The 24354-nt window shown below is 37.5% G+C and overlaps 1 protein-coding gene across 18 annotated transcripts in view; it reads right to left on the bottom strand.

The window, feature by feature from the left end:
- Positions 1-24354, bottom strand: part of PSPC1 (paraspeckle component 1) — a 111419-nt gene that overhangs the window by 80983 nt on the left and 6082 nt on the right. For all 18 annotated transcript variants that reach the window (XR_013362978.1, XR_013362979.1, XR_013362980.1 and 15 more), the window contains exons 2-3: positions 21583-21884; positions 3787-3882 (exon numbers count right to left, since the gene is read on the bottom strand). Coding sequence is in view for 3 of the 18 variants with exons in the window: in XM_077868488.1 (XP_077724614.1) it covers positions 3787-3882; positions 21583-21884 (398 nt within the window). In the remaining 15 variants the exon portion in view is untranslated. The remainder of the gene's footprint in view (positions 1-3786; positions 3883-21582; positions 21885-24354) is intronic.

The raw sequence follows: 24354 nt of genomic DNA, 5'->3' as shown, positions 1-24354 counted from the left end.
TCCCTGGGTGGCTCAGTGGTTTGGCACCTGCCTTCAGCCCAGGGTGTGATCCTGGAGTCCCGGGATCAAGTCCCATGTCGGGCTCCCTGCATGGAGCCTGCTTCTCCCTCTGCCTGTGTCTCTGCCTCTCTGTGTGTGTCTCTGCCTCTCTCTGTGTGTCTCTCATGAATAAATAAATAAAATCTTTAAAAAAAAAAAAACATTGACTGGAAAAGGCAAAGGAATGAGGGGAATCAACCACCTACTAATTTTTCTGGAAGAATATTTCTTAGTAATTCCTCAATCAGACTTGGGACTATAATCATAAATATTTTTTAAATCTTCCTTTTTCTCCAAGGGAAACACTAAAAACAATATGGATTTAAGGAGTTAGAATAAATTTGAATCATAGCTCCTATGCTTTGTGAATGAACATTCTCTTCTGAACATAACCTTTTAGCAGCAAAACTAGAAATATAACCAGATCTAGTAAGGTTTTCTGGGTAATTAAATCAGTATATAAACAAACACTCTTATATGCATATAAATTCCACTTTCTGTAACACCCTTAAAACTCTATTCTCTAATTCTTTTTTTTTTTTTTTTTAATTTTTATTTATTTATGATAGGCAGAGGGAGAAGCAGGCTCCATGCACCGGGAGCTTGACGTGGGACTCGATCCCGGGTTTCCAGGATCGCGCCCTGGGCCAAAGGCAGGCGCTAAACTGCTGCGCCACCCAGGGATCCCTATTCTCTAATTCTTAAATCCAAAAGTATGCTGTAGTTCAAATTTGTAATGGTAAACTATAACCACAAAAAAATGTCAAGTGACTAGGAAGTCATAGTAAGTCTTTGAAAAATAGCATTGTATGAGAAATTAAAATGGTTCTGAATTACAAGTGATGATATCACCAACCCTCTTCCTTTAATGTTTTTCATCGTCTATATACTAGAGTATTCCGGGACTCACTCCTTTGACATAGTTCTCTATCACATGTGGTAACTATAGCCCAGAGAACTCATCTAAATTCCAGATGTGAATCCAACTACTTACTTGACATCTTCACTTGGATGTTGAAAACTGTCTCAAACGTAACATGCCCAAAGTTCCTGAACTTCCTCCCCCAAAACTGCTCCTCCTACAGGATTCTCCAGACTGATCATTAGCAATTTCCAAATTTCCAGTTACTTTGGCCTACAACCATGTAATCATGCTTTCAACTCTCTCCCATATCCATCAACAAAATCCAAAGTCTATTTTCAAACTATATCCTGAACCTGACCACTTCTCATCATCAACACTGCAATCTCCACTTCAACAGGCTCCAAACTTACTATCTTCTCCAATTCTACTCTTGGTTCTTTATAAATCTATTCTTAAAATAGCCAAAAAAAGCTATTGTTAAATTTAGGATTAAATCACTACTCTGGGGCAGCCTGGGTGGGCTCAGCGGTTTAATGCCGCCTTCAGCCCAGGGCGTGATCCTGGAGACCCGGGATCGAGTCCCGCATCGGGCTCCCTGCATGGAGCCTGTGTCTCTACCTCTCTCTGTCTCTCTCATGAATAAATAAATAAAATCTTTAAAAAATAAAAATAAATAAATCACTACTCTGCTCCTTCCTTTCTCATAAAATACAAAAACCAAGATATCAGCTTAATAACCAGCAAGGCACAACAATCTCCTCTCCTCCCAACATCCCTTATCTACTTCATCCCTGTTTCCTCTCCTTACTCACCATGCTCCAGCTAAACTGGCCTCTCTACTGTTCCTAGAACTTGCCAGAGTCTTCTCTCAAGGCCTTTATAGTTACTGTTTCCTCTACTGAGATCACTATTTTCTCTACTCCATCCTAATTCTGATCCTATACAGCTAGACAGCTAGCTTCCTCCCCTCTCCTTCAAGCTATAATTAAATCTTACCTTCTCAGTAGGGCTTCTCCAACCACCTGTACAAAGAACCACACTAAAAAAAAAAAAAAAAAAAGAACCACACTACTCTGTTCCAAAGCATTCACTTTCCTGTATCTTTCTGCTATATTTATTTTACTAATTTTATTGGTTTTTTTTAAAGATTTATTTATTTATGATAGTCACAGAGAGAGAGAGAGAGAGAGAGAGGCAGAGACACAGGCAGAGGGAGAAGCAGGCTCCATGCCAAGGAGCCCGACATGGGACTCGATCCCGGGACTCCAGGATTGCGCCCTGAGCCAAAGGCAGGCGCTAAACCGCTGAGCCACCCAGGGATTCCCTTAATTTTATTGTTTAACCTCCTTACCACTCCTACATAGCACGAATTTCTGGCCTATTTTGTTCACTAGTTCATCTCCTACACCAGGCATAGAACAAGCACTCATATTTCTCATTTAAATTAACTACACAGAAAAAACATTCAACTGACCTAAAATCAAAGAATGCTAATTAAAATAACATGCATACTGGAGGGTATTATGCTGAGTGAAGTAAGCCAGTCGGAGAAGGACAAACATTATATGTTCTCATTCATTTGGGGAATATAAATAATAGTGAAAGGGAATATAAGGGAAGGGGGAAGAAATGTGTGGGAAATATCAGAAAGGGAGACAGAACGTAAAGACTGCTAACTCTGGGAAACGAACTAGGGGTGGTAGAAGGGGAGGAGGGCGGGGGGTGGGAGTGAATGGGTGACGGGCACTGGGGGTTATTCTGTATGTTAGTAAATTGAACACCAATAAAAATTAATTAAAAATAAAATAAAATAACATGCATAAAATACCATTTTGAACATCGCCATCTTTTTGTCACAATAAACAAAAATACCTTTATACATACACCAAGGAGTGTAAATTTTGTAATATTTCTGGAAAACAATTTGTCAGTATTAATCAATTTTATATATGCATACATTTTGATCTAAGCCTTTACACCTTTTATTAGTTGGTTTTTTTAAAATAATAATTTTCACAATTTAATAGATGTTTTAATTTTTGGTTTCTTATTTCTTGTGTACTTCCACCACCAGAAATATAAGCACCAGGAAGGCAAAAACAGTTCCAAGTTTCACTGAGAGCACCTGGAACACTGCCTAACACAAAAGCACTCCAGTATCTGTTGAATTCATGCATGTAAATATATTAGTTTTATTTATTATAATGAACAAGTACCTGATTAAAAACAACACAATATATTCATGCAGCCAATTCATGTAAAAACATTTCCAGTATAGTGAGCAAAAAGCAACTGGTAAAAGAAGAATATACATTTTGAAAATAGACTATTTTTCAGGGCACCTGGATGGCTTGGCAAGTTAAGCGTCTGCCTTTGCCCAAGGTCTTGCCATGATCCCAGGGTCCTGGGATTGAGCCCCACTTTGGGCTCCCTGCTCATCAGGGAATCTACTTCTCCTCCACTCACTCCCCCTGGTTCATGCTCTCTCTCACTCACTCTTTCAAATAAATAAATAAAATCTTTTTTTAAAAAAAGGCTACTTTTCTTTTCTACCACCAAGAAGAGTACTTCCTGTCCTTACCCTAAATAACTAGGATCTCCCCTGCTTTACCCCTGCCAAGTCTCCTTTTAACTTATAGTACACCTAAAACATACTAAAATATTTTCATGATATCTAGATTATACTGTTTCTAACATAATTACTGATAGTCTCCATCCACCTACCTCCCACTGCCCAAGTTAATGTTCTACCCATATACAAAAGAATAGTATTCGATGTAGACCAACCAGGATAATATGTATCCTTGATAGCACATACCTAAAATATCTTTATTAAAAAAAAATAAAAATAAAAATAAAATATCTTTATTAATAAGTCTTACTTATGATATTGTTGAGTTTTCTGCATTAGCTTCTCTGGCAAGCCATCTTCATCATCAAACTGCTCCATAGGCTCCACAATGACTGGACGAGGTGTCCTGGGTTGATAAAAGCATAAGAGTTAATACAGTACCTGCAGCTAACATCACACTAGAAATTCTTTATAATAATTCCAAGATATATATGTGGGAAATTTCTCTCTTGAAAATAATGTCTTAGAAGTTACTATATATACTCTTAAAATCAGTCAATAAACATTTGCTGCACCAGATACAAATGAACATCAATGTCAATCAAAGATGCTTTTTAGAGCATCCTCCATTCAAGACGGCAGAGGAGCAAATCAACAACTCTGAATCTGCATAACCACTCTAGTTAACTTTTACGAATTATGAAGGAAAAGAATTAGTACCTAATTCACGTTTTATATATATGGAATCATCATCCCGATATCCCACCACCTCAAATTCCCACCTCCCAACTTTCCTGTGCCTAAACAGTCTTGTTAAGAAAAGCCTTTCTAAAACCTAAAATGGTATCTAAAACACATCAGCCAAGCAGCCAAGCAAAAGGAGAGGAACTAGGAGACACAAACATGTTCAAAGTGGAGGTTGAGCAGGGGAAATTAAGAGTGGGTGATGAAAGATTATGACTTGCAAATCCTCCTTCTTTACTACTTTCCTAAGTAAAACAAAAGGATGGGAAAGCTGAGGAAGACAAAATAGGGAAATGAAATAAATATCAGATAATATGAGGATACTAAAATTTCCTATTATTCACTAACTTTGCTTATAGGGCTTTTATAGCCAAGCACATGATTTTAAAGCTACACCACCAAAAGTAGTCGTGTGTGTTTTTTAACCATATATTTTCTTGTAGCTTAGACTGGACTCATTTCCAAAATGATGCAATAGTATTTTTACCATTTTTCGAAATAAGCAAATATCATGACTGGTGTGTTTTCAGTGATGAATGCACTGGATTCACTTTTGTGAAAGCGCATTTTGTGCCCTGTCCAAGGAATGGATCAGGGATGATCAGCTGGATGAGAAAGAAGCACACTAAGAATTTACAGATCTTGGGATGCCTGGGTGGCTCAGCGGCTGAGAGTCTGCCTTTGGCTCAGGGCATGATCCTGGGGTCTCTGGATCAAGTCCCACATCGGGCTCCCTGAATGGAGCCTGCTTCTCCCTCTGCCTGTGTCTCTACCTCTCTCTCTCTCTCTGTGTCTCTCATGGATGGATAAATAAAATCTAAAAAAATAATAAAAAAAAGAATTTACAGATTTTGTCAAACTTTGCGATAAACATCACAGTCATAGCTATGAATGTCGTCATTGCTATCATAGCAGTCACCTTCATGTCCTCTGTAATAATACTCCTGAAAGGCCTGGCTGCCTAATCTAGTGGAGAAGAGGCTTTGGTTCCTCCTTCTCCTGCATGCCAACTGTCACACTCAGAAGATAGCACATTCATTTGGCAAGATCAAACTGGCATCTGTACATGAAGATTCATTATCCAGCTTTCTTATGATCCGTGCCTTCTACCAGAGCACCTCCTATCGTAGTTGTGTTTTGTTAACTATGTTAACTTTTTCAAATTATGTAAGCCTAACCAAAAATAAAAGATCTGTGCCTAAGTTAAAAATTTTTTTCCTTGCTATCAGTCTCTCAGCATTCAAATCATAGTAAATCTACTGCAGCAATAACACAAGAGCTAAGAAGTGAAGGGGCTTTCTGGATTCTAAAAGTTTCCCTATACAAATAAATGAAGATCCTGAGATCAACAGAAACTTTAAATCTTAAACTATTATTAAATATGATTACTAGGGCATCTGGGGGGCTCAGTTGGTTAAGCACCTGACTCTTGATTTCAGCTAAGGTCAGGATCTCAGGGTCACGGAATCAAGGACCATGATGGGCTCCACATTCAGCATGGAGTCTGCTGCTCCTCTCTACTCCTCCCCTCCTACTCGCCCAACCTCTCTTGCTCTCATAAATAACTTTTTAAAAAAAGAGAAAGAAAATCATGAAAAATGATTATTAAAAATTATTCCTAAAAGGCACCTGGCTGGCTCAGTTGGTGGAGAAGGCAACTTTTGATCTCAGGGTTGTGAGTTTGAGCCCCTGCTAGGTACAAAGATTACTTAAAAATAAAATCTTTATTTAAAACAAAATTATTCTTGGGCACCGGGGTGGCTCAGTGGTTGAGCTTCTGCCTTTGGCTCACGTTGTGATCCCAGGGTCCTGAGATTGAATCCTGCATCAAGCTCCCCGCAGGGACCCTGCTTTTCCCTCTGCCTGTCTCTGCCTTTCTCTCTGTCTCTCATGAATAAATAAAATCATGAAAAAAAAAAAAAAAAGATTCTTGGACCAGTAAAGCCATCTTAGAGAAAAAGAAATAGAAGGTGTGGAATACCTTGGGGTGATAGACACAATGGAATTATAGAAACCTCTGATAAACTGAGTAGAAACTCAAAAGAAAAGAGTCTTAGAGGATTCTATTTCAAGGGTGATAACTCCCATCCAACATCTAAATACAGAAGTGTGAAAAAGAATGAGTAAATAGGGGCAGCTTGGTTGGCTCAGTGGTTTAGGGCTGCCTTCAGCCCAGGGTGTGATCCTGGAGACCCGGGATTGAGTCCCACGTCGGGACCCCTGCATGGAGCCTGCTTCTCCCTCTGCCTGTCTCTCTGCCTCTCTGTGTCTCTCATGAATAAATAAATAAAATCTTAAAAAAAAAAAAAGAAAAAGAATGAGTAAATATAGCCTCAAAGATCATATGCACCTCAATGAAGTATAAGAAAGCAGCTGAGAGTTCCTAAGCCCATGGGAGGATGGGGTACTTTTAAGAGGACCCAAAGAGGCCCAAGAACAAGTGGAGGAAGATGCACTATATTGATCACTTACCCACTTGGAAGCCATTGCAGGATATAGAGAATAATAAAGACCAGGTAAGAACTACACCTGAGCAGAGGCCAACAAAGACAGAAACTCGCACCTCCCCTCTTCAATACCAAAAGGCCACGACCATCCAAGAGAAAAATCAGAAACGGAGACTCAAGAAGGAAAACATACTAAGCAGATCATTCATACTCAGAACATGACAGAATTACTTAGGACAAGATTAATTTTATAAAGTCAAGGAAATACTGAACAAAATTAGAGAATATAAGGACATCTCTACTCTCAAATAATGTTGAGTCTCTAATTATAAGTTTTCAACATATGAATATGTAAGCATCAGACATACTTATACACAGGGGTGAATACAGCCCTTAGACAAAACCTAACTGATAACAAACAAATGTTATAAATTTATACCTTGTTCCTGGAATACCATTTCTAAAAAGATACATGAATAAGTGAGCAAAGATCAATGATAACCACATTCATCACATTCCATAAAACAAAAGACCATAAATAATGTTCAAGAGTAGTCTTCAAGGGACTCTCTTTTTGTTTCTTGGGTTATATGCTAAAAGGTGAACATTTATGGTTTCACTGTATGTACCACCCCCTGTAAAAATTCCCCTTATCTATTATCACACACACATCTTGTTGTTTAGTTCACTTTGATTTTTTGGTGTTTAAAAAAAAAGTTGTTTTTTTAAAAGACTTATTTGTCTGAGAAAGAGAGCGCAAGCATGTGAGAGTGGGGAGACAGGCAAAGGGAGGAGAGAGAGAGGATCTCACCCAGGCTCCCCACTGAGTTTGAAGCTGGAGCCCAATGTGTTGGGGCAGGGAGGACCTCAACTGCATGACCCATGAGATCGTGACCTGAACTATAATCAAGAGTTGGACACTTAAGCAACTTAGCTACCCAGGTAAGTTAAGTTGTTAAAACCCAACTTAAATTCTCTTTATAGGTACAGTTATTTAATTTATTCCTTTTATAAATTTAAGAAAATATTTCATAGAAAAAAAGACTAAAAGGAAGCAAATCAAAGTGGTCAACCATTAATGTTAAATCTGGAGTTGTTGTCTGTAGAGCTTTTCTTCTCCTCACTTTGCCCCCAAATTAATCAATCATTAGTTTGGTTGTAATATTGATACTTATCCATAGTAAGTTTTATTAAGTCAGTCAAATCGTATCATTTGGAAAGGACCTCTGATCAGGTTTCATAAACATCTCAGATTTTCCTTTCTGGTAGATATACATAATTTTACACAGAATGAATCACCTAGCCATGCTTTCTTCAGACATCCTGTATCACTCAATACAAAATGGCACCATTTCAGATGTATGCATGCACAATAAATTTTTTTTTTTTAAGATTTTATTTATCTATGAGACACACGGAGAGAAAGGGGCAGAGACAGACAATCAGGCTCCTCACAGGGAGCCTGATGTGAGACTCAAACCCTGGACCCGGGATCATGCCTTGAGCCAAAGGCAGACACACTCAATCACTGAGCCACCCAGGTGTCCCAGCATGCACCATAATTTTTTAACCATTCTTACTGGTGGACATTTAAGGTTTCCATGTTTTTTAAATGGTACATAATGATTAACGAATTTGTGACTGACCTTTCCTCACTTAATCAAATATCTCTTTAGAAGCAGAATGTGAGAAAAAGGTGTTACACAATAGTAAAAACATGATGCCTTAAAAGATGATGCAACATTTCATGTATGCAATTAGAAAATGAAGAATTATATAATGATGACAATTTGTTACACCAGTAAATAATCCTTTTGACATATATATCGCTTTGCAGGGTTTTTTCAATTTTAGTCTTTAATAGAGAACTTAATAATAATGATAAAATAATTCCGAGGATGATGAAATAAGATATTTTATGATAGGGGGGAAATAAAATCACTAGGACCTAATATTATCTTAGATTATAAAATGACCCGGGATCCCTGGGTGGCGCAGCGGTTTGGCGCCTGCCTTTGGCCCAGGGCGCGATCCTGGAGACCCGGGATCGAATCCCACATCGGGCTCCCAGTGCATGGAGCCTGCTTCTCCCTCTGCCTGTGTCTCTGCCTCTCTCTCTCTCTGTGACTATCATAAATAAATAAAAAATTAAAAATAAATAAATAAAATAAAATAAAATGACCCAATGGACCTATATGGCAAATTTTAAGAAAAAAAATTTTAATAATCTTTTTGTTGCTTTGAGACCTCTAAGAAATAATAAAATATCAATCTTTACAAATAATTATGACTGCTTAGAAAAGAAGGTATAAAACTAAAACCGGACCCAGGGCAGCCCCGGTGGCGCAGCGGTTTAATACCGCCTGCAGCCCAGGGCGTGATCCTGGAGACCCTGGATCAAGTCCCACGTCAGGCTCTCTGCGTGGAGCCTGCTTCTCCCTCTGCCTGTGTCTCTGCCTCTCTCTCTCCCTCTCTCTGCATCTCTATGAATAAATAAATAAAATTTTTTAAAAAATAAAAAATAATAAAAAATAATAAAACCGGACCCAATTGACACTGACAGTATAGGTGCGGAGCAATTTATACTTGCACCATCAGCAGGTATGCCCAGATAACTCCTGTGTTTCCAAGTTATATAAGCAAAAGCAATATCATAATTTTTTAATTAAAGAAGCATTTCTTCTGAATCTAAAAAACTCCATTTAATGGAAAGATGTGATGAAGCAAATAAAATGATGGAAATGAAGTGTATAAAATAGGAAAGATATAAAAAGAATTATTAATGGAACAATCACTTGTGTGCCAAAAAAGAATTAACACAATATGCCTGAAACAGCTATCCCACAACCCTAACAGATAATTATATTACTCCAGAATTCACCTCATGTGCATTTCTTCCTTACTGATTTTGTGCTGTATTCTTTTGCTGTAGTAAATCTTAGTTGTACAACTATATGCTAGGTCTGTGTCCTTCTAGTGAACCATCATACCTAGGAGACTTTCAGGATATACCTGTAAGCACACTTGTCAAATAGAACTTAGGCTGATACACATTTTTTACTTCCAGTCTTTTATTTCTGATCAGTTTATAAACACAAATTTGGATCACAGCATATACCTAGACTTGTGTCCCTTTTCTTACTTGCTCCATAGATGTATAGAAAATATGCACATTTATATGCTAAATTTATTTACAAGTTTTTGAGCAGTTGTTAGCATAGATGCATAGCCATATGCTCCGCCATAAAAAGATGGGGAGTTGGCAATTTGTTTAGTTTAGTACTTTTATTGATATAATTCACATATCATAAAAATCACCATTTTAAAGTACAGAGTTCAGTGGGTTTTAGTATGTAAACCATCACCATGATCTAATGCCAGAACATTTTCATCACCCCAAAAAGAAACCCCAAATTCATTAGCTATCAATTCCTAATCTCCCTGAACCTCTGGCAACTATTAGTCCACTGTCTCTGTGGTATACACTACCATTAAAAAATTCTTTTCAGGGCACCTGGCTGGCTTACTCATTAGAGCATGTGACTCTTGATCTCGGAGTCCTAAGTGTAAAGCCCTATTGAGATTACTTAAAAAATAATAAATCTTTTTCATGAATACTGCATTTCCTAGTGTCATGAAGGATTCTTCACAAAGTACATACTAATCCACTATAAATATGATCTACTTAATTCTTTATTAAGAATTCAGATTTGGTCACTATTTTGTTATTAGAAATAAAGTGATAAACCAGATACAAAGTGATATACCAATCCTTTGAATCAAAATACTTAAAATATACCTCTAACAGTAAAAGAATCTTAAAACCAAACCCCGCCCCCCCGCCCCAAAACAGTAACCAATTTCCATCAGCACCAGAGTTATAAAATACTCTTGTAACTTCACTTTCACTCACTGGGTACTTTTAAATCTTTGCCAATTCATTTAAAAAAAAAGTTTGTCTTTGATTACCAATAAAAAATTTATTTAAATATCTAGCTGTCAACTCTAAAAGTCATTATCAAAGCCACAAATATGTCTCTCATGAGTCAAAAGAAAGCAGAGAATTGTAAACTTAAAGACTCTAAAGAGAACCAGTATAGGAAGCAAACCATTCTTTTTCTCTCAAAAAGAACAAAAATAAAAGCAACAAATAGTTAGCAAATAAAGTAATGCTACATACAGCAAGAATTTGAGCCACATTAATGGACGTAAGTTACAAATCATTTAACACAGGTCAAGAGATTTTCTTCAAAGTTACTCTACAATTTATCTTACCTTCAACAATCTTTGATCTTCTAATAAAGTCTGGGTTATCAAAGTTCAATTGGGTTTTGTTTTTTTGTTTTTTTAAAGATTTTATTTATTCATGAGACACAGAGAGAAAGCCAGAGACATAGGCGGAGGGAGAAGCAGGCTCCCTGCAGGGAGCCCAATGTGGGACTCAATCCTGGCATCCCAGGATCATGCCCTGAGCGTAAGGCAGACATTCAACCACTGAGCCACCCAAGTGTCCCACCCAGTTCAATTGGTTTAAGAAGGAATCATTTAAGAGTTACTTGGCTGGATCAGTTGGAGGGACATGTAAATCTTGGTCTTGCGGTTTTGAGTTCAAGCCTCACATTTGGTACAGAGATTACATAAACAAATAAAACTTAAATAAAAGAAAAATAAATATTTATTTATGGATATTCCAGAATACATTTACCACATAAAATTCTACACACCGGGGGGTGGGGGGGGCGGTGGTAGCTGACTCGGTCAGTGGAGCTTGCAACTCTTGGTCTCAGGGTTCTGAATTCAAGCCCCACACTATGTATACAGATTATTTTAAAAATTTAAGGGACACCTGAGTGGCTCAGCGGTTGGGCGCCTGCCTTTGGCTCAGGTCGTGATCCCCGGATCTGGGATCAAGTCCCGCATCGGGCTCCCTGCAAGGAGCCTGCTTCTCCCTCTGCCTATGTCTCTGTCTCTCCTCTCAATCTGTGTCTCTCATGAATAAACAAATAAATCTTTAAAAAAAAATTTAACTTAAAAAAAAATATATATGCCCAGGAACAAAGCAACCAAACATTTATGGGCCATAACGTTTGTCACAAGGTTATTACAGCAAAAACGGGAAACAACCTAAATGATGAATAATACAATGTCTACTGTTCAATAAAGGAATAATTAAGTCTGGCAGAGCTATAATGAAACATCGTGCATTTTTAATATCAAAAGAACTCACAATGTAACAGTCAGGAAAACTTTATAAACAGGAAAACTTTATAAAAAGAAAAAGATGCTTAGTAATAAGGGGAAATTTTTGTATTTATCATAAATAAATATATCCCAAGTAGGTTAGTGATTTAAGACTAAGAGTCTAAATCACTCTAAGAGTCTAAAATAAATTGTCTCAGAATTTTCACTGCTACAAAGCTAAGAGTTTAACAGCATAAACCCTCAGAGGCCTAAGAGGAAACAAAAAAAAAAATCCAAACTGAAGCAATTCTGAAAAATACTTGTCCTGGACTCTTCAAAAATGTCAGTGTCACAACACTGACATTTTTGTCATTGGGGAAACTTCCAGATAAAAGGAAATTACAGCCATAACAACTAAAATCCATGTGTGACCTTTGATTGAATAGATTACAGAGTTATAAAGACACTGCTACAAAACAGGAGAAATTTCAATATAAACTGCATATTATGTAACATCACAGGCATATCTCACTTTATTGTGCTTTGTGCTTCACTGGGTTTCACAGATACTGTGTTGTTTTTTTGTTTGTTTTTAACAAACAAGGGTTTTAGCAACTCTACATCAAACAAATCTATTGGCATCATTTTTTTCAATAGCATTTGCTCACTTTGCGTCTCTGTGTCACTATCTTAGCAATTGTCAGAGTATCTCAAACTTTTTCATTATCATTATGTTATGGTGATCTGTTATCGGTGATCTTCGATGTCACTACTATAATTGTTTGGAAGTGACACAAACCACATCCATATAAGACTGCAAACACATTCAGTAAACGGGATGTGTGTTCTGACTGCTCCACTGAACAGTCCCCGCCCCTTGGGTGTCTCCCTAATCTGAGACACAACAATATTGAAATTAGGCCAATAAAGAACCCTTCAATGGCCTCTAAGTGTTAAAGTCAAAGGTAAATTTATACCCTTTGCTGTAAATCAAAAGCTAGAAATGATTAAACTTAGTGAGGAAAGTATGCCAAAAGCTGAGACAGGCTGAAAAGTTGTGAATGCAAAGGAAAAGTCCTTGAAAGTGCTGCTCTAGGGGATCCCTGGGTGGCTCAGCAGTTTGGCACCTGCCTTTGGCCCCGGGCGTGATGCTAGAGTCCTGGGATCGAGTCCCACATCAAGCTCCTTGCATGGAACCTGCTTCTCCCTCTATGTCCCTGCCCCTCTCTGTCTCTCTGTCTCTCATGAATAAATGAATAAAATCTTTAAAAAAAAAAAAAAAAGAAAAAAAAAAAAGAAAGTGCTGCTCTAGTGGCTACACAAATAAGAAAACAAAACATTACAGGGGCGCCTGGGTGACTCAGTCAGTTAAGCGCCCATCCTAAGCCCAGGTCATAAACCCCTGGTCCTGGATTAAGCCTAGGTCAGGCTTTCTGCCCAGCAAGGTACCTGCTTCTCCCTCTACTCTCTGCTCATGATCTCTCTCACACACTCTCTCAAATAAATAAAAATTAAAAAAAAAAAAATACTGATTACTGCTGATATAAAGGATGTTTCAGTGATGTCAGTATAAGTTCAAATCAGCCACAACAATCCCTTAAGGCAAAACCTAATCTAGAGCAAACCCTTAACTCTCTTCAATTCTATACACAGAGCTAAGGAAGCTGCAGAAAAAAAGTTTGAAATGAGCCAAGATTGTGTCATCAGGTATAGGGAAAGAAGGCACCTCTAAAACATAAAAGTATAAGGTGAAGCACCAAGTGCTAAAATGCAGAAGCTTTATCAAGTTACCCAAAAGACCTAGCTTGGCTAATTAATGAAGATGGCTACACCAAACAATAGATTTTCATTGTAGATTAAACCACCTTAGACATTCAAAGCCACAGAGAAGTCAATGCCTGGAATCAAAGGACAGACTGACCACCTTGTTAGGGGCTAATGCAGCTGGTGACCTGAAGATGAAGCCAATGCTCACTGACCATTCTGAAAATCCTAAGGCCCTTAAGAATTATGCTCAAACCACTCAGCCTGTGCACTATACACTGGACAACAATGCCTGGATGCCGGCACATCTACTGACAACGTGGGTTTACTGAATTAATGTTAAGCCCACTGCTGAGATCTACTGCTCAGAGAAAAAAAGATTCCTTTTCAAAATACTGCTGCTCACTGACAATGCACCTCATCACCCAAGAGGTCTAATGGCCAGACACAAGATTAATGTTGTTTTCATGCCTGCTGACACAACATCCATTCTGCAGCCCACAGATCAAAGCAATTTCAACTTTCCAGTCTTACTATTTGTATTTAATACATACATTTCATAAGGCTATATAGCTGCCTTAGACAGCGATTCCTCTGATGGATCTGGACAAAATAAAATGAAAAACTTCTAGAAAGCATTCACCATTCTAGATGCCATTAAAAACATTTGTGCTTCATGGGAAAAGCCTAACTATCAACAGAACAGGAGTCTGGAAGAAGCTGATTCCAATCCAACCCTCATGGATGCCTTTCAGTTGAGGGGCTCAAGACATCAGTGGACGAAATAACTGCAGATGTGGTGGAAACAGCAAGTGAACTACAATCAGAAGTGAGGCTTGAAGATGGGACTGCATTGCTGCAATCTCATGATAAAACTAAAGGATGAGGAGCTGCTTCTATGGATCTGCAAAGGAAGTGGTTTCTTGAGATGCATCAACCCCTGGTGAAGATGCTGTGGAGACTGTTGAAATGCCAACAAAGAACTTAGCAGATTACATAAATATAATTGATAACACATCAATAGGGTTTGAGAGGACTGACTCTCAACTGTGAAAGAAGTTCTACTGTGGATGAAATGGTATCAAACCACACCACATGCTATAGAAAAATCCTTCAGTAAAGAAAGACACTTCATGTGGCAAACTTCAATATCATCTTTTAAAAAACTGCCACAACCACCCCAACCTTCAGCAACCACCAACCTGATCAGTAAAGTATTTAATTAAGATATACACATTTTTGGGGATGCCTGGGTGGCTCCGCAGTTGAATGTCTGCCTTTGGCTCAGGTTGTGATCCTGGGATCCAGGATCAAGTCCCACATCAGGCTCCCTATAGGGAGCCTGCATCTGCCTCTGCCTATGTCTCTGCCTCTCTTTCTGAGTCTCTCATGAATAAATAAAATCTTAAAAAAAAAAGATACACACATTTTTTAAAACGTAATGCTATCTCACACTTAATAAACTATAGTATAGTGTAAATATAATATTTGTTACTAGAAAACCGAAGAATTTATTTGATACACCTTATCATGATATTCACTTTACAGCACTGGTCTGGACATGAATCTGCAAGTATCTCTAAGGTATGTCTATATTGAATAAATATTAAATTTCTTCAGTGTGACAATTATATTGTAGCTTTTAAAAGAATACTCTTGGGATCCCTGGGTGGCGCAGCGGTATGGCGCCTGCCTTTGGCCCAGGGCGCAATCCTGGAGACCCGGGATCAAGTCCCACGTCAGGCTCCAGGTACAAGCCTGCTTCTTGCTCTGCCTGTGTCTCTGCCCCTCTCTCTCTTTCTCTCTCTGTGTGACTATCATAAATAAATAAAATTTTTTTATAAATAAATAAATAAATAAATAAATAAATAAATAAATAAATAAAAATAAAAGAATACTCTTAGCAGATGCATATCCTTAATGTATTCAGGGATAAAGTATGATATCTGCAGCTGACTCTTAAATAAATTAGCCAAAAAAAAACCAAAAACTGTATGTATATAGTGGAAAAAAAATGTGGTAAATGCTAACAATTAGTGAATGTAGATACCATATATATTAACATTAAAGGATTGCTTGAGGGATCCCTGGGTGGTGCAGCAGTTTAGCGCCTGCCTTTGGCCCAGGGTGCGATCCTGGAGACCCGGGATCGAATCCCACGTCGGGCTCCCGGTGCATGGAACCTGCTTCTCCCTCTGCCTGTGTCTCTGCCTCTCTCTCTGTGTGACTATCATAAAAAAATAAAATTAAAATAAAATAAAATAAAATAATAAATAAAATAAAATAAAGATTGCTTGATGGGGAAAATTTCTTTTTCCTAAAAAGAACTGAAACATACGACACCTGGTGGCTCAGCTGGTTGAGTGTCTAACTTCAGCTAGGGTCAGGATCTCAGGGTCCTGGGATTGGGCTCTACATCAGACTTACACTCAGTGGAGAGTCTGCTTGTCCCTTTCAACCTCCCCCTCCCCCGTCTCTCAAATAAATCTTTTAAAAAGGAAAGAGATAGAAGAGATTTTGAGGGATCCCTGGGTGGCGCAGCGGTTTGGCGCCTGCCTTTGGCCCAGGGCGCGATCCTGGAGACCCGGGATCGAATCCCACATCGGGCTCCCGGTGCATGGAGCCTGCTTCTCCCTCTGCCTATGTCTCTGCCTCTCTCTCTCTCTATGTGACTATCATAAAAAAAAAAAAAAAAAGAAGAGATTTTGATTACAAAAGAGGTCTACACTTAGAAACTAAATCTCGATGATACCACTCCTATGAGTTACTTGCATTATCCTCAATAACTGAAATTCAGTCAGTCTGTCAATAAATATTTGATTACCCAATATGTACCAAGAATTGGGACTAGAGGATCAGGGTAAACAAAACAATTCTGAAGTGTTCTAAAAGACCAAAATAAACAAAAAAGGAGTAAACAAATCATCATTTTAAGAGCTAAAAAGGAAAAACGCAGTACTGTCAGAATTAACAGGAGCCCACTTTCGAAAAGGCATTGAGGAAATTCCTTTCCAGGAAGTTACATTTCACCTAATACTAATTATTCAAACAAACAGGGAAAAGAGCATCCTGAGTTTCATTAGGAGGTTTAAATAATAACAAATTCCTAAGCAAGGATAGTCTACAAAAAACTCCACCTGTATCACAATATAAAAGGCAAGAGATGCAGCACCAGACTAAAATCCACCACTTATTATTTGTGCAATCTTACACAAATTACTTAACATCTCTAGGCCAGTTTTCTCATCTGAAAAATGTAGTAGTAGCCAGTATTGTTGTAAAAATCCAACATGCTTATGATTATGGTCATGATAATGAAATGACAGATAATACAATGTTCAACACCTTGCCCATTCCCTCAAAACTGTTTTTAAGTTATTCCAAAAGCTACCTGTAAGAAATGGTTAAATACTTCCCAGAGCCTAGCTGTAACTTTAAAAATTTACCAAGTAATCAAAGCCTGCAGTGGAAAAAATACTACTTACATGCCTTGCCTATTGCTTTAGTTCCCTCCTTCCTTCACTAAATAATTATTAGCTTACTTTGTGGTCAGGAATTACCAGAATGTAAGTGCTAGGAGAGTATAATGCTAAGCAAAATAAGTCAGAGAAAGACAAATACCATATGCTTTCACTCATATGTGGAATTTAAGAAACAAAACAAAGGAAAAAAAGAAACCAAAAAACAGACTCTAACTACAGAGAACAAAACAGATGGTTACCAAAGGAGAGGTGGAGATGGGGAGCAGAAATGGGTGAAATAGGTGAAGGGGATTAAAATAAAAGTACACTTATCTTAATGAATACTAATATACAAAATTGTTGAATGACTATACTGCACACATGATACTAATATAACACTGCATGTTAACTATACTGAAATTAAAATTTAATTTAATTAAAAAAAAAATACAGGTGCTAGGATTATAGTGCTGAACAAGACAAAGTCCCTACCCTCAAGGAACTTACATCCTACTGCAGAGAAAGACATACAAATTAAAACAGTAAATGCTATGACAAAAAATAAACTGGGAGAGTAGAGTATCAGTGATGCTGCAGAGGTAATGACTATATGAAGATAAAACTACTTCTCTAAGAAGTTAACATCTTAGCAAAAGGTGAATAAAATATAACAAGGCCTGTGATGTGGACAGCAAGCATTCTCTTAGCATAGAGAACAAAACCAAGAAATCTGAAGAACAAATTGGCAGTGCCGTAAAACAGATGTAACATGAATTACAGCTTTAGCTTAACAGTCCAAAGCAAAACTGAAAAATGCTTTACAATCACTAAACTAAGCTGTGGGGCCAATAGGTGTTCTATATTGTCTTTGTATCTTTGTATCCAGTTCCCCAAACTCTAAAATACTTAAATATTTAAAATGATCCCAACCAATAAAACAGTAAGCGGGCACACTTTATCACTAACAGAGATAAAAGGAATCAATACAATAATGAACTAAGGAATTTTCACACAAATCCAGCGGAAAGACTAAAGATACGAACATCAAGAACTTCGGGACGCCTGAGTGGCTCAGCGGTTGAGCATCTGCCTTCAGCTCAGGGTGTGATCCCGCAGTCCCCGGGATAGAGTCCCACACTGAACTCTACATGAAGCCTGCTTCTCCTTCTGCCTCTGTCTCTGCCTGCCTCTCTTTCTGTGCCTCCAATGAATAAATAACATCTTAAAAAAAAAAAAAAAAAACTTTGTCATGGGCAAAATGAAAGGCATGTTAATATGACAAATCTATAATTATTATAATTACTTATAAATATTTTTAAGTAAATGGACAGACACACCACATTCATGGACTGGAAGAAATTATGAGGATGTCAATATTTCCCAGAATGACCTGTATACCCAATGCAATTTCAATCAAAAGCCCAGCAGAATTTTTTTTAAATTGACAAGTTGATTTCAAAATCAGTAAAGATAATCTGAAACTAATGTAACATTGTACATTAACTATACTCAAATTGGGGAATAAAGTAAGGAAGGATATACAAAACAGTACCTAGAACAATTTTGAAAAAAGAAAAGTTAGGTGACACTACTTAATTACAAACTTTAGCATGAAATAGTTTTAAAAGTACAGTATTGGTGTGGCTGGCACCACCTACTAACTCAGTCAGTAGAGCATGCAATCTTGATCTCAGTGTTGTAATTTAAGCCCAACATTGGGGTGCAGAGTTTACTTAAAAATAAAATCTTTGGGCAGCACCGGTGGCGCAGCGGTTTGGCACCGCCTGCAGCCCAAGGCGTGATCATGGAGACCCTGGATCGAGTCCCACGTCAGGCTCTCTGAGTGATGCGTGCTTCTCCCTCTGCCTGTGTCTTTGCCTCTCTCTCTATCTCTCTGTGTCTCTCATGAATGAATAAATAAAATCTTTTAAAAAAATGAATAAATAGGGATCCCTGGGTGGCGCAGCGGTTTGGCGCCTGCCTTTGGCCCAGGGCGCGATCCTGGAGACCCGGGATCGAATCCCACGTCGGGCTCCTGGTGCATGGAGCCTGCTTCTCCCTCTGCCTGTGTCTCTGCCTCATTCTCTCTCTCTCTCTCTCTGTGACTATCACAAATAAATAAAAATTAAAAAAAAAAAAAGAATAAATAAAAATAAATAAAATTAAATAAATAAAATTAAATAAAATAATAAAATAAAATAAAATAAAATAAAATAAAATAAATAAAATAAAATAAATAAAATAAAATAAAATAAAATAAAATAAAATAAAATAAAATAAAATAAAATAAAATAAAATAAAATAAAATGAAATTTTTAAGGGGTGCCGGGGTGAGCTCAGTCAGTTAAGTGTCTGCCTTCAGCTCAGGTCATGATCCGCACCTGGGATGGAGACCAGAGCCCACATCAGGCTCCCTGCTTCACCCTTTCTCCTCCACCCCTCCCCCTGGCTCATGCTTGCACAAGTGCTCTTGTACTCTCTAATAAATAAAATCTAAAAAAAATAAAAGCTTTTTTAAAAAGTATTGGTGTAATAGATACGCTGATAAATGAAACAAAAGAATGCAGATTTCCCCCTCAGGTTTTTGATAAAGGTAAAAGAGGAGAAATAATAATCTTTTCAATTGCTGGTGCTGAAACAAATAGATAGCTGTATGGAAAAAAATGAACTGTTACCTCACATCATACTCAAAATGGATCACAATATAAATAAAGCTGTAAAATGTCTCAAGAGCACAAGAAAAGCCTTGCTACTTAGGACAGGCAAATACAAAAAAAAAAAAAAAAAAAGGACAGGCAAATACTTCATATAAGGATTCAAAAAGCACAAATCATAGAAGAAAAAAATTCATAAATTATACTTCACTTCTGCTTTCTGAAGAACACTATTAAGAAAATTAAAAAGCAAGCAGCAGACTGGGAAAATCATCATAAAATAGATACGTACTCAGATGTTTTAAGTAAGGCAAACCACTCAATTAAAAAATAGGCAAAAAATTTTAAAAGACATTTCAAAAAAGATATAAAAATAGCCAAATAGCACATGAAAAGATGTTAATCACTAGTAGTTATAAAAATAAAATTTAAATTCACCATGAGGGACACCTGGGTGACTCAGCGGTTGAGTGGTCTGCCTTTGGCTCAGGGTGTGATCCCGGAGTCCCGGGATCAAGTCCCACACATTGGGCTTCCAGCATGGAGCCTCCTTCTCCCTCTGCCTATGTCTCTGCCTCTCTTTCTCTGTGTCTTATGAATAAATAAAATCTTAAAAAGAAGAAATTCACCATGAGACACTCCTATACCCACTAGAATATCCAAAAAACAAAAATATCAAGTGTTGGTGAAGGTATGGAGTAACTAAACCAGACTCTCCCGCTCGCTGCTAGTAGGAATGTAAAATGGTACAACCATTTTGGAAAACAATTTTGCAGTTTCTTATAAAGTTGAAAATTCCGCCATTTACCCAAGCCACATGAAGACAGAGTGTTCACAAGCTTATACACAAATGTTCTGGTAGCTTTATTCACAATAACCAATAGCTGGAAGCAACTTGAACAGTCACCCACCCTTAGGGCACTGGGCAAACTATGATTATGTTCATATGATGGAATAAAACCCAACCATAAAAATAAACAAAATACACAATGGTATAGATGAAATCTCAAACATTATGCTAAGCAAAAGAAACCAAACACAAAAGAATGAAACATACAGTTTCATTTACGTAAAATAAAAAAAACAAAACTAATTTATAGGAGTACAGAAAGATCAATAGCTGTCTAGGACAGGGTTAAGGGATGGAGTATAACTGCAAAAGAGCATAAAAGAACTTGTCTGGATGATGAAAATGTTATCTATTTGATTGTGATTATAGGTTACATAAGTACATTCACTGAATTTTACATTTAAAATTGGGTTCAAATGTGTGGGAAATATCAGAAAGGGAGACTTGACTCCTAACTCTGGGAAACGAACTAGGGGTGGTGGAAGGGGAGGAGGGCGGGGGGTGGGGGTGAGTGGGTGATGGGCACTGAGGGGGACACTTGACGGGATGAGCACTGGATGTTATTCTGTATGTTGGTAAATTGAACACCAATAAAAAATTATTTTATTAAAAAAATAATAAAAAAATAAAATAAAAAAATAAAAAAATAAAATTGGGTGCATTTTAATTTATGAAAATTATGCATTTAAAAAGTTGATTAAAATGTCATTCATCCATTATTTAAATATAAAATTTTTCTTTGCATATAATAGACATTCAATCAGCTGAATGAAAATCTTAATACAAAACATTTAAGATCCAAATATGAATCAATACATTAAGTCAGAAGTAGGACTCCCAACTTCTCGAGATACACAAAAATTCCTTATTTAAATCCAGTGAATATTTATTTAACACCTACTTACCATATGCCAAGACAGTATGATCTGTACAAGAAAGAAGTTCAGAACAGAGAGAAGGCCATTTGTAACTGCACAGAAGGATGATGAGATGTTTAAAACTTACGTTGTTAGCAAGAACGCCCCATCACCACATCTTTCCAGAGCCTTTCGTGCAGGAGGTTTCGCTGCAAATTCTACAAAACCTTTTCCTGTAGCTCTACCACGGTCATCCACAACCACAACGGCTTTCTCTACAGGGCCAAACTGGGAAAATGCTTGCTCCAGAAGCTCATTGGAAACAACCGGCGAAAGGTTCTTGACAGTTAGTGCTGCTCCATGTGTAGCAAAACGAATTCGGAGAGGTCTGCTCTTCAAAATGGTGCCATCCAGTTCTGCTTTTGCAATTTCAGCCAGTGTCCTGGATTCCTTTTTAGGAGGAAAAATCACTTTTTAAAGACAACAGTAACACAAATAATTTTTAAAAGTGGTTTCTAGTGAGAGGAGCTGGGTAGCTTTTGGAATTGGCTGATAGGGTCACTTTGTCTTTGTGTCATTCAATTTTGGTAACACATGCATTGTATTAATCATTCAAAAATAAGTATGTTTAGGGCAGCCCCGGTGGCGCAGCGCTTTGGCGCCGCCTGCAGCCTGGGGTGTGATCCTGGAAACCCAGGATCGAGTCCCATATCGGGCTTCCTGCACGCAGCCTGCTTCTCCCTCCACCTGTGTCTCTGCCTCTCTCTTCGCTCTCTCTGAATGAATAAATAAATCTTTTAAAAAAAAAAGTATGTTTAAATATTTTAAGAAGTCCCAAACCCAATGTCCTAAGTCATTACTAAAAGATTATGTACTCCTAAATTACCAGCTGTTAAATATTTGAAGTATTTTTTTAAATCTCCTATACATATTAAAAGAAAATCATAATTACTTTTTGAGACCAAGCACCAGTTACTGGAAGCTATTATTGAAAACAGAATTAAGGGATCCCTGGGTGGCGCAACGGTTTAGCGCCTGCCTTTGGCCCAGGGCGCGATCCTGGAGACCCGGGATCGAATCCCACATCGGGCTCCCGGTGCATGGAGCCTGCTTCTCCCTCTGCCTGTGTCTCTGCCTCTCTCTCTCTCTCTCTGTGACTATCGTAGAGAGAGAGAGAGAGAGAGAGAGAGAGAGATAGAAAGAAAGAAAGAAAACAGAATTAATTTCCCATACACTCCGTTTTTGATATTTATATTTTAATAAAACATCCCACCTCTCCAATGCCAGAAAAATCTCCTTTCCTTTTTATTTCTTTTTTATATTATCTATGAAAATCATCAAATGTTAACCACTTCTCCTGAGATACTTTCAAGGGCTACACTTTTCTCCATTATATTTAGAGAAGCAAACACGTACATTGATGGGCTATAAAAGTTCTCTCCATTATAGTCAGAATCAACTGCACATGCATTTGTAAACTCGAAAATACATTCACTGCTGAAACCTCAAAGGAACTTCCTTCTTGAAGAATTCAAAGTTCATATAGAATATGGACATCTAAGCATAATCAACAAACTGTTAAGTTTAATATAAGTATGTTCTTTTTCTTTGTGTTCTAAGAACTCCTCAGAGAGAACTGAAAGAGATTTTATGTTTGTAAGAGAATATACTATCTTATGAAAAAAGTCTTGACCTCACAATAGATCCTTATTCAATCCCTAAAATATTCATGACAGCTTTAAATTATTGTATGTATGCAAGAATCTTTCTACAGAACTACTTTTACAAAGATAAATGAATGTTTTTACAGATTTTCAAAATGGCTACCTTTAAAAATTACTCTTGGGGCGCCTGACTGGCTGTCAGTAGAGCGTGTGGCTACTGATCTCAGGGTTATAATGTTCAAGCCCCATCTTGGGCGTAGAGCTTACTTAAAAATAAAATCTTAGGGATCCCTGGGTGGCGCAGCAGTTTGGCGCCTGCCTTTGGCCCAGGGCGCGATCCTGGAGACCCGGGATCGAATCCCACGTCGGGCTCCCGGTGCATGGAGCCTGCTTCTCCCTCTGCCTGTGTCTCTGCCTCTCTCTCTCTATCATAAATAAATAAAAATCTTAAAAATAAATAAATAAAATAAAATCTTAAAAATAAAATCTTAAATAAAATAAAATATAAAATAAAATATAAAATAAAATATAAAATAAATTAATTAAATTAAATAACTAAAATAAATATAATAAAATAAAAAAATAAAATAAAATAATAAAATAAAATAAAATAAATAAAATAAATAAAATAAAATAAAATAAAATAAAATAAAATAAAATAAAATAAAATAAAATAAAATAAAATAAAATAAAATATCTTTAGGTGCCTGGGTGGCTCAGTTGGTCAGGCACCTGGTCATGATCTTGGAAGTCCCTGGATCAAACCCCACATTGGGCTCCCTGCTCAGCAGGGAGTCTGCTTCTCCCTCTGACCCTCCCCACTCATGCTCTCTCTGTCTCACTCTCTCAAATAAATAAAATCCTTAAAAAAAAAAAAAATAAAATCTGAAAAATAAAGTACTTTAAAATTTTTAATTACTCTTATTTAAATAATACCAGAAAACATTTAATAAATATCTAACAAGGGATAGGTACTTTGTATCTAAGAAGTCACAAAATCCAACAACTCTAAGAGGCAGATTTTAGGAATAGAGTCTTGAATTAAAATGCTGTTGGGGGGGCAGCCCCGGTGGCGCAGCGGTTTAGCGCCGCCTGCAGCCCCGGGTGTGATCCTGGAGACCCGGGATCGAGTCTTACATCAGGCTCCTTGCATGGAGCCTGCTTCTTCCTCTGCCTGTGTCTCTGCCTCTCTCTCTCCCTCTCTCTGTGTTTCTCATGAATAAATAAATAAATAAATCTTTAAAAAACAAAATAAA

The sequence above is a fragment of the Canis aureus genome, chromosome 24 (assembly GCF_053574225.1).
Source record: "Canis aureus isolate CA01 chromosome 24, VMU_Caureus_v.1.0, whole genome shotgun sequence".
Taxonomy (NCBI): domain Eukaryota; kingdom Metazoa; phylum Chordata; class Mammalia; order Carnivora; family Canidae; genus Canis; species Canis aureus.
This window is presented reverse-complemented; position numbering and strand designations above follow the sequence as displayed.